The 12,230-nt window shown below is 35.1% G+C and overlaps 1 protein-coding gene across 1 annotated transcript in view; it reads right to left on the bottom strand.

Annotated features, from left to right (window-relative positions):
* The window catches only part of LRRC9 (leucine rich repeat containing 9), an 89,237-nt gene that overhangs the window by 62,109 nt on the left and 14,898 nt on the right, over positions 1–12,230 (bottom strand). Inside the window, exons 8-10 of the mRNA XM_087820109.1 lie at positions 10,754–10,909; positions 7,655–7,851; positions 6,389–6,520 (exon numbers count right to left, since the gene is read on the bottom strand). Of these exons, the coding sequence (XP_087676235.1) occupies positions 6,389–6,520; positions 7,655–7,851; positions 10,754–10,909 (485 nt within the window). The remainder of the gene's footprint in view (positions 1–6,388; positions 6,521–7,654; positions 7,852–10,753; positions 10,910–12,230) is intronic.

The raw sequence follows: 12,230 nt of genomic DNA on the forward strand, positions 1-12,230 counted from the left end.
AGTAGCAGGAAGGAAATAATAAAGATCAGAACAGAAATAAAATAGAGTCTAAAAGAACACTACAAAAGATCAATGAAACCAAGAGCTGGTTCTTTGAAAAGATAAACAAGATTGACAAACCTTTAACCAGACTCATTAAAAAAAAAAAGAGAGGACCCAAATAAATAAAATCAGAAATGAAAGAGGAGAAGTAACAACAGACACTAAAGAAATACAAAGGATTGTAAGAAAATATTACGAACAACTATATGCCAACAAATTGGACAATCTGGAAGAAACAGATATAGATTCCTAGAAACATACAATCTTCCAAAACTAAATCAGGAAAACATTAGAGAAGCTGAATAGACTGATTACATCTAGTGAAACTGAAGCAGTAATAGAAAAACTCCCAACAAATAAAAGTCCTGGACCAGATGGCTTCACAGGCGAATTCTACCAAACATTCAAAGAACTAACACCTATCCTTTTCAAAACTATTCCAAAAAATTCAAGAGGAGGGAAGACTCTCAAGCACTTTTTATGAGGCTAGCATCACCCTAATTCCAAAACCAGATGAAGATACTATAAAGAAAGAAAATAATAGGCCAACATCCCTGATGATCATAGATGCCAAAATCCTCAACAAAATATTAGAAAACTGAATCCAGCAATACATTAAAAAGATCATACGCCATGATCAGCCCTGGCTGGTGTGGTTCAGTGGTTAGAGCATTGACCCATGCACTGAAGGGTCATGGGTTCAATTCTGTCAAGGGCACATGTTTGGGTTGTGGGTTCGATCCTCAGCCCCAGTAAGGGTGTGTGCAGGAGAGTCTATGTCTGTCTGTCTCTCTCTCTCTCTCCCCCCCTCCCTCCATCCCTCCCCCCTTCCCCGCTTTCCCTCTCTTCCACTCTCTCTAAAAAAACAAAACAAAACAAAACAATGGAAAAATATCCTCAGGTGAGGATTAACCAAAATCATCATCATCATCATCATCATTATATACCATGATCAAGTGTGATTTATCCCGGAGATGCAAGCTTGGTACAATATCTGCAAATCAATAAACATGATATACCACATAAACAAAATGAAGAATAAAAACCACATGATAATATCAATAGATGCAGAAAAAGCATTTGATAAAATCCAGCACCCATTTGCGACAAAATCTCTCAGCAAAGTGGGAATAGAGGGAACAGACCTCAATGTAATAAAGGTCATATGTGACCAACCGACAGCTACCATCATACTCAATGGGCAAAAACTAAAAGCATTTCCCTTAAGAACAAGACAGGGATGTCTCTTCCGCTTTCACCGCCCAGATTCAACATAGCACTGGAAATCCTAGCCACAGAAATCAGAGAAGAAGAAATAAAAGGCATCAACATTGGAAAGGAGGAAGTAAAACTGTCATTGTTTGCAGATGACATGATATTGTACATAGAAAACTTTAAAGACTCCACCAAAAGCTACTAGATCTAATAAATGAATTTGGCAAAGTAGAATACAAAATTAATATTCAGAAATCAGTGGTATTTCTACACACCAGTAATGGACTATCAAAAAGAGAAACTAAGGAAACAATCCCATTTACTATTGCAACAACAACAAAAATAAGGTATCTAGTAATACATTTCATAAAAGGAGGTAAAAGACGTATACTCAGAAAACTGTAGGACACTGAAAAAAGTTATTGAAGAAGAAACAAATAAGTGGAAGCATATACCATGCTCATGGATAGGAAGAATTAACATCATTAAAGTGTCCATACTACCCAAAGCAATCTATAGATTCAATGCAATTCCTATTAAAATACCAATGGCGTATTTCACAGATCTAGAACAAATATTCTAAAAATTTATATGGAACCAAAAAGACCCCACATAGCCTCAGCAATCTTGTGAAAGAACAAAGTTGGAGCTATCACAATATTGAATATCAAACTATATTACAAGGCCATTGTAATCAAAACAGCCTGGTACTGGCATAAGAACAGGCATATAGATCAATGGAACAGACCAGAGAGCCCAGAAATCAACCCATGCCGTTATGGTCAATTAATATTGACAAAGGAACCAAGAGCATACAATGGGGTAAAGATAGTTTCTTCAATAAGTGGTGTTGGTAAAATTCGACAGGCACATGCAAAAAAATGAAACTAGACCACCAACTTACACCATACACAAGAATAAACTCAAAATGGATAAAAGACTTAAATGTAAGTTGCAAAACCATAAAAATCCTAGAAGAAAACGTAGGTAGTAAAATCTCAGACATCTCTGGTAGCAATATTTTTGTAGATATGTCTCCTAGGGCAAGGGAAATAAAGGAAAAAAATAAACACATGGGACTACATCAAACTAAAAAGCTTCTGCACAGCAAAAGAAACCTTCAACAAAATGAAAAGGGAGCTCGCTATATGGGAGAACATATTTGCCAATGATACATCTATCTGATAAGGGGTTAATTTCCAAAATATAGAGAGAATTTATATGACTTAACACCAGGAAGACAAACAATCCAATTAAAAAATGGGCAAAGGACCTGAATAGACATGTCTCTAAAGAGGACAAACAGATGCCTAATAGACATTATGAAAAATGCTCAAAGTCACTAACTATCAGAGAGATGCAAAATAAAACCACAATGAGATATCACACCTCATACCTGCCAGAATGGCTGCCATCAATAATGCCACAAAGAAGTGCTGGTGAGGATGTGGAGAAGAGGAAACTCTTGTTTACTGTTGGTGGGAATGCAGACTGGTACAGCCATTGTGGATACAGTATGGAGTTTCCTCAGAAAATTAAAAATGAAACTGCCTTTTGACCCAGTGATCCCACTTTTGGGAATATATCCTGCTAAAGGATTCCAAAACACTGACTCGAAACAATGAATGTACCCTTAGGTACATAGCAGTATTATTATTTGCCAAGATCTGGAAAATAGACCAAATGCCCATCAGTAGATGAGTGGATAAAAAAGCTGTGGAACATTCATACAATGGAATACTACACAGCCATAAAAAAGAAGGAAATCTTACCTTTTGCAACAGCATGGATGTACCTGGAGATTATTATGCTAAATGAAATAAGCCAGTCAGAGAAAGACAAATACCATATGATCTCACTTATATGTGGAATCTAGTGAACAAAATAAACTGCCGAACAAATTGAAATGGAAGCCTGGATACATGGAACAGACTGACAGCTGTCAGAGGGGAGGAGGGTTGGGGGTACTGGATTAAAGAAGGTGAAGGGATTAGCCAAAGAACATATATGCATGGCCCAAGGACACAGACTACAGTGTGGTGATGGCCAGAGGGAAGGGGGGTGGGGCTAGGTGGAGGCGGGCAAAGGGGAGGAATTTAGGGACATCTATAATAGTATCAAGAATAAAAATAAAGAAAAAGAAGAAACTACTTTGTACATTATTTCTACTTTATACGGGCTGTGTGTTTATCGTATCATTCCTGCTTTTACTATATGTTAGTTATTTTCGGTTTTATGTGTTAATTGGTATAATTTGGTCAATTATTTTTGGGGTCTGGGAATGCTCAAAAAATTTCCCATATAAATTAATGTTAACTGCTTCTTCACTTTACACCATTTTGGCTTATGAAAGTTTTCACAGAAATGTTCTACTTTAGAATAGCAGGGAAACCTATATGTGAGTTCTAGCTCTACTCCAGTTCATGGGCTAAATCACTGGCTTTTAAATATTAATAAAAAAGAAGTCAGTGCAATTTAAAGCATTTTAGTCATTATTTCTTAACATACATAAAAGATCAGAGCTAAGGAGGCCAAGCTTGTAGTACACTAAAAGTAAAAAACAGTCCTTGAAATTCTGCCAACATATACTTGATTTTCTCCTTAAAATGGATCAAGATATTTTTATTAAAAACAAGTACACAATTGTTAATGCGTATCAAAATCCATCAAAGTTATCTAATTTACTATCAGGCTGACATAGTTACCTAAATGGCTTTTTAGTCATATTGCTATTACACATTTTTTCCATTAATATACTTGTTTTGTAAAGAGTTTACTTTACAATAAGTTAAAAAGAAATAATAAAAAAATTATGTTTAGAATGAGTGAATATAAAGACTGAAAAATTATACATGCATCTTGCAGAGAGACACCATTCAGGTGGCCACTATGGAAAGCAGTATGGAGTTTCCTCCAAAGATTAAAAATGGACCTGCCATTTGACCCAGTGATCCCACTTCTAGGAATATATCCTAAGGAACCTGAAACAGCAATCACAAAGAACTTATGCACCCCTATGTTCATAGCAGCACAATTTACAACAGCTAAGATCTGGAAACAGCCCAAGTGCCCATCAGTAGGTGAGTGGATAAAAAAGCTGTGGTACCTTTTTACCATAGAATACTATGCAGCTATAAGAAAGAAGGATCTTTTATCCTTTGGCACAGCATGGAGGGAACTAGAAAGTATTATGCTAACTGAAATAAGCCAGTCAGAGAAAGACAAGTACCACATGATCTCACTTACATGTGGAATGTAATAAACAAAATAAACCAATGAACAAAATGGATCCAGAGACATAGAAGCATGGAACAGACTGAGGGATCTCAGAGGGAAGGTGGGGAGTGGGGAATGGGCAGGGAGAGATTAATCAAAGAACTTATATGTTTATAAGCATAACCCATGGACACAGACACTAATCTGGGGAAAGCCTGGGGGTGGGATGGATGTGGGGTGGAGGGGATCAATGGGGGTAAAAAGAGGATATCTGTAATATTTTCAACAATAAAGAAACGGAAGGAAGGAAGGAAGGAAGGAAGGAAGGAAGGAAGGAAGGAAGGAAGGAAGGAAGGAAGGAAGGAAGGAAGGAAGGAAGGGAGGGAGGGAGGGAGGGAGGGAGGGAGGGAGGGAGGGAGGGAGGGAGGGAGGGAGGGAGGGAGGGAGGGAGGGAGGGAAGAAGGGAAGAAGGGAAGAAGGGAAGGGAAGAAAGGGAAGGGAAGAAAGGGAAGAAAGGGAGGAAGGAAGGAAGGAAGGAAGGAAGGAAGGAAGGAAGGAAGGAAGGAAGGAAGGAAGGAAGGAAGGAAGGAAGGAAGGAAAGGAAGGAAGGAAGGAAGGAAGGAAGGAAGGAAGGAAGGAAGGAAGGAAGGAAGGAAGGAAGGAAGGAAGGAAGGAAGGAAAATAAAAATTAAGGCCTCTACTTATTTGCATGGGAGCTGGAACAAACAACTTTTATATTTTGTACGTAAAAATCAAGTGTGGTGTTTAGGCAAACATTGGTAACTGCTGAGCAAATGGATTGTATTGATACAAAAGAAGTATTTTAAAAGGTCTCTTTCTTCCTTAGGCAGAGCTTCTTACACTTTTCCATCAAAGCACCCCCATGGTTTTTGAGAATCACATCTTATAGAAATCAGGGGTTTGGTTTAAAGTAACCCCTAACAATCACACATTTTTCCTTCTAAAAAGTTCATGCAAATTTTGCATTTTATTCCATAAAAAATCACAGTTTATTTCAACACTGACTGGAAGTAAAATTTTCCCCTGGGGTGTTACACCAAGTCTGTTCTATAGCCTTACAGGTTTCTTGGTCTCTCTCCACACACCCAAATTTGCAGTATGCTTCTAGAGTTTTAGGGCAATCTTTGGCTTGTTCACGGGCTTCTCAATTTTGAGAAAATGATTGCAGAAATATGAAAGTACTAATTAGTGATATTTTTATGCAAAGGCTTTTTTTATTTTAAGGATTTTTGTTGTTGTTGTACCCTCTAGTTGAGGCAACACAACACATCCTTGTGTCTACCAGGAGGCCTTGTTTCTGAAGTGTGGATGCTGGCTTCTTGCTTCTGTTTCTGGCAGCTCTCTCTGTGTTTATCTAAATGCACTGTTCACCCAGATTCCTGGTTTTTAAGTGTATGCCTTATTTTAACTCATACAATCTCTGTGCACCCTGACTCTAGCTAGCTCTAAACAGTCTGGTGTGACTTTGATCATGGAGAGTCCAGAAAATTTCCTAGACAGCCTTCTCTGGTGTTTGCAACCTGCTGCTGCCAATCCTGCTTTGCCATTCCTTCTCTGTTCTAACTTTTCACCCAATACTCAGAATCCAGCACTATGTCTGTCCAGAAATAAACATACACAAAAGTAATACTTGACCATAAACTTTATATTCTGCTCTTGGGCTAAGGGAAATTGGGTAAAGAGCAATGAAATACCATTAGGATGTTTCAAGGTTAGCTTATGGCAATGATGTAAACAAAGTAGTAACTGCCAATTCTCAATGAATGAATCTTCTGTATAAGAAGTGTTTTGAAAATGAGACATTTTAACATTTTTATAAGTTGATATTTTGGTTGATGATTCTAAGCACTTTAAATTATTTTCAAAGCTATGACTAAATTTCAAACAGATTTACCAGTCATCAGATCGAGTGCCTTCTTCAAAGTGGATATTTCCTACAGTCTCCAACTCAATTGACAAAAATGGGATCAACAACCCACAACTTTTCTTCTTTCGCTTTACTTCAATACGATAAATTGCTTCAATTCTATTTAAGGGGGAAAAAAACCTATTAAAATAATCTACAAATCACAACATTAAAATTCATGATTGATTTTTTTAAAAAGCTGATGTTAAAATACAAGACAGTGTGGTGTTAATATTTAAACCATGTAAAAGACATTCTATTTTTGGCAGCTAAAATTACCTTAATGTTTGTTAACCTCAGAATAAGTGAAAGTTAGAAGACTCTCCTGGCTCCACCACTTGCTCTTAGATCTTAGACAAGTCACAACAGTTTTATGCTGCAGTTTCTCAGTAAAATGGCAATATTAATAGTACTTTTACCTGAATGGGCTTTTTTGAGGATTATATGCAAAATGCATGTAAAGCTATTAGCAAAGAGTTTGGCACAGAGTAAGAACTCAATAAATGTTTGTTATTATTTTGTTTGCATTATTATAGGACAAACTAACTTAGCCACTTAGTGCCCCAGTAAATTAAAAAAAAAAAAGAAATCACAGTACTTACTAAGTCTTCTTGCTTTATACTTCTAGTTAATATTCAACCTGAGTTTGTTTCTACATTATTCCAGACAACTGTGTATATGCTTTGCCCAGTCTCTTCTATGCCATGAGCCTTTGCACCAGTAGCAGTTAATGTTAAAAACAAACAAACACAAAACTAATGTTTTTAGAGTAGTGATGTGACAGGAAGCCATTCAGAGGAAGTTCACTGTTCCTAATTAAGCATTGCCTCTATAAAAAAAAACTATATTCCAGCTTGCTCTGGCCCGTGTGCTCAGTTGGTGGAGCGTCATCCCATGCACCAAAAGGTTGCCGGTTTGATTCTGCTCAGGGCACATGCCTGGGTTGTGGGTTCATTCCTTGGGTCTGCGAGGGAGGCAACCGATAGATGTCTTTCTGTCTCTCTGTCTCTCTTCTCTCCCTCCCTCTCTTCTCTTTCCTCTCTCTCTAAAGTCAATATAAACATGTTTGGAAAAACCTATATGCCAGCTTTGAACCAATGATGCCTATATCTCTACTAGGAAACACATTTCATGATTTACTTAATACTATAATTCTTTCCACTCCTGAAGGAGGGCACTGAGCTCGACTGATGGATCAGAACCTTCTATTCTCTCATTTCAAATTTGAACAACTAGATAATTCATTAAACATACTCATCTAGTTTTTTGTTCCAGAATGTTACTCTTTCATTCAAGGCATTGAGTTTGGTCAGTATCTTCTGCTGAAGGCTTGGTTCTTCTGTAACAGTCTCAGAGATCTTTGATATTTCAAGCTTGGTTACTTTATTGTTACTGGATCTTTCATTTTGTCCTTTGCTGGATCCCTTGAGTTCAGTCAGCTCCCGTTCCAACTGTTGAAATCAATGTACCAGATAGCAAAATTTTTTAGTGGACTCTATTAAAAATATAGTTAATTTAAATCAACAAAGTAGAAATCTAGGTAATAAATAGGCCAAACTTCATAAAAAACAGGGCTAGCATGTGATTACAGCTTTGGTATGAATTCAGTCAGCCAGTTTCTTTTGACTAAGGGAAATACAATCTTAAATATTCCAAATGTGGCAATTCTCTCAACTGAAAATGAGAAAAGCAAAGAAATTGGTTTTTAAATATTACTGATAAGTTTGCTTCTATTAAAGCCAAAGTAAAATAATAAATGTTTTGGTATAAATATTTAAACTTCAAATAATGTGAACTTTGTCACACTTACTTTTAAAATTTTCAATATTTTTTCAACTACTTTGGTATTCTGGGAAAAAAATCATAAAAATACACAAAAGCGCGCGCACACACACACACACACACACACACACACACAGTGCCCCCCCCAAATGTATATAAACTTTAACAGCTGATAGCTCAATTTTGAAAATGAAATGTATTTTAATAAACGGTGCCTTTATAATTATTCAAAGTGTGTGTATACATTTTTTGGGACATCCTATACATATATATGGGTATAAATTTTCCCATTTGTCTCAGTCTCCTATATGGCTCAATATAGCAATATCTTTATTTAAAACTTTGATATTTTGTTTTGTTGTTGTTCATAATGAACTTTTTGCATTGTTTGCATTTTGTAAAGTATTGTATTAAATATGATTTATCTGAGGTTTGGGGCCCTTCCTTAAATTTTGGGCTCAGGGTGAGCACATAATTTGCCTTACTCCAATCCTAGCCTTGTAGGAATTCATTATAAATTATACTGTGCACACAGAGGTGTATATAAATAGAAATTTATTAATTTTTTGCATTGCCTCTCTATAATGGCTGTATCCAGCTGTTAAAAAAATAAATTAAGCATATTTATAAAAATGCCTGTGGTTTATATCCTGTGGCTGTTATTTTTCACATTTGCAGGTTTTATTTAATACATGCATCTGTACATAAAAATGGCAAATACAAAATGATTTCCATATAGTGGATCTCCTGTGATGTTTATAAAAAAATAATTTAAATTTTGTTAATGTTTTACTCTAAGAATATCTTTCTGACTATAATATGAATTTAAACCTGTTCGTTTTAGAAAGAGTATTAAATATATTTTTAAAACTTGATTTTTAATGGCTATATGCTAATCTAACTTAAGAATAAGTAATTCTTCCTCATTAAACATTTAGGTAATTTTCATTTTTTTTGTTATTAATAGTGTAGTGATGAATATTCTTACATATAAATATATATCCAAATTTTTAGAATAGAATGTTAAAAGTAGATTTATTGGGACAAAGGCCATGAGCATTTTTAGGCTGTTACTATATATGACCCAATTATGCTTCCATCAGTGGTGTGATAGTGTCATTCCCATCTTTACCAGGCTGAGTACTATCGTGTGTTAAGCTTTGACAGTTTTACAGGTGAAAATGGTTACTTGTTAATTCACATTCAGAGGTTAATAATCAGGTTGAGCTTCTGTCAAATATTTATTAGTCAATTTGTCACTTTTTATTTCTTTTGTAAAATGACAGTTTATATATATACTTTGATCAATTTTTCTAATTAGACATTTACCTTTTTTCTTGTTTTATTTATGGGTACATTTATACTAAGGATATCATGTTTGTCCGTCGTGTTTGTTGAAAACAATTTTTTCAGATTGTCATTTGTTATTTTCATTAATTATGCTTTTTAGTACAAAAACATTTTACCTTCTTTTTTCAATCAAATCTACATTCTGTTCCTTTGTGGTTTCTTAGCATTTCTTTTATTTGGCAGGCTGAGTTCAGTTAAATCTATATAGTCTCCAGTTTTTTCATGTTTTCATAGTTACATTTAAATATTTTATCCCCATTGGTGTTTACTTCGGTAAAATGTGAATTAAGGATCCAATTTCCCTACCCCTGGGTAATTTAACTAGTTTTGTAGCACCATTTGTTGAGTAACCCATTATTTTCTCTTACTTAAAAATATATAGTTCTTTTATATACAAAGTTCTGTTTTGAGGGAAATAATCCATAATTTTTCAGGATCTACTTTTAGTAAAGGAAATCTAATTTATTCTAAATAAGAAAGCACACACAATATAACTACTAAAGAATAGCTTGGTATAAAGTTCCTACCTTGTTGTATACCTTAATAATATTAGTAATGAGATTTTTCATCTCTGTAGACAAGAAAATGAATTTTGAGCACAACCTACTGGTGTCTAATAAAAATGATGCTAAAATAAGCCTAACAGATCTCTATAACTCTGAATCATAATGAATTAATTACTTAAAATTTTTTGTATATTAAAAAGTATTATTTTTTGTTAAAAAATTGAAATTTTAATTTTTATATATAAAGCCTATACCTTTTATGAACTGTAGAGTTCTAAGTGCAGAATGAAATTTAGTTAAAAACCTGAAATTAACACATTTTGGGAACAAGCTTGTCTTGAAACTCAGTATTAATTTTAAAAATATAGGGGTGTGTGTGTGTGTGTGTGTGTGTGTGTGTGTGTGTAGATATATATACGATGCTGCCTGGCCAGATAGGGCTCAGCGGTTGAGCACCAACCTAGGATCCAGGGGGCCGTGGTTCTATCCTCGGTCAGGGCACATGCCCGGGTTGTGGGCTCCATTCCCAGTTGGGGGCGTGCAGGAGGCAGCCGATCAGTGACTCTCTCATTATTGATGTTTCTATCTCTCTCTCCCTCTCCCTTCCTCTTTCTGAAATCAATAAAGATATATTAAAAAAAAAAAAAAAAATGCCATCTTATTCATCAGTTTTCTTAAGATGTAGCCACTGAAATTTTACAGTATTAAATCTTACATTTTTTTTCATAAAGCTGAATAATTTTATTCGTTCTTCTGGCAACTTCTGTAATTTACATTTTCGATCATTCAGTTTTTCAAGGTCTTCATTAAGATGCCTCTGAACGGTTTTTATACGCATATTGTAATACATGATTTTTTTCATTGCTGTGGTCTAAAAATGAGAAAAAAACAGATTAGCTGAAATAAAAACATTATAGGTAATTCTTAGCAGTATATTATGAGTGCAATATGTTCTAAATAACAGTTTGAAAATTTTGCATGCTCAGTTACTATTAATGATGATGTTGAAATGATAATGGCTACACAGAGTTCTATATTTAAACTTAATAAGTAAAATATAAAATTCCAAGGATTTTGAGAATAATATTAAATTTTTTAATTTTTAAAATTCATCTTTATTGTTCAAAGTATTACAGATGTACTTTTTTCCTCCATTGATCCCCTCCACCCCATATTCACCCCACCCCCAGACCTTCCCCATGCCATTGTCTGTGTCCATAGGTTATGCTTATAAACATATAAGTTCTTTGATTAATCTCTCCCCACACCCTCCATCCCCACCTTCCCTCTGACATTCCTCAGTCTGTTCCATTCTTCTATGTCTCTGGATCTATTTTGTTCATCAGTTTATTCTGTTTATTATATTCCACATATGATCTCACTCATATGAGGATAATATTTTAAATGTGAGGCATATTCAAATTTATTTCCAGGGTTACAACATAAAGAGACTACAGATAGAATTCAGTTTACAAAACAGTATCATTTATCTAATGAGGCAGTACTACTAAAGCAAATATATAACTACATTTTTCCTATTTGATTAATTTAGGGAAAAGTAAAGAAATTAAGAATTAATAGCAAATGTAATATTAAATTCATTTTTAAAAAGCATGGCTAAGAATAGGATTTCATGTGTTTGGGTTTTTTACCAAATCTATAAAAGGATGCTCTAAATGAACTTGTTTTAGATTGAGCAAATGACTAAATTATCAGTCTAATCCAACCCAGGTAATTCTACAAAAGAGCAGACTCATATATCCAGCTACTTGTTGGACATCTCCCCTTGTATGTTCAAAAGATTGTTTGAAATTTATAAGCTTAAAATTAAACTGTAATTCTTCCTCCTAAATCTACTCCCCCCATACTCTTCCTCATCTCTTTCAGTTGTTCGGGCCAATGACTTGGACTTATTCTGTACTTCTTCCCACTGCACCTCACGTCCAGTCTACTAGCAAATCCAGATGAGTTCCATCTTCTAACTGCTACCAAAATCTGACTACTTGTTGCTACCACCGCTACTGAAATTGGGTAGGAAACCATCAACATCTCTCATCCAAGTTGCTGGAATTTAACTGGTCTCTCTGCTTTCACCTCTTTCCCTCTAATCCTCTATTCTTAGTCCAGTATCCAAAAGGATCCCTTTAAAACATGTCATCTCTTCATCCCTCTGCTTACAATTTTCCAGCGGC

This window comes from Miniopterus natalensis, chromosome 1 (assembly GCF_054644295.1).
Source record: "Miniopterus natalensis isolate mMinNat1 chromosome 1, mMinNat1.hap1, whole genome shotgun sequence".
Taxonomy (NCBI): Eukaryota; Metazoa; Chordata; class Mammalia; order Chiroptera; family Miniopteridae; genus Miniopterus; species Miniopterus natalensis.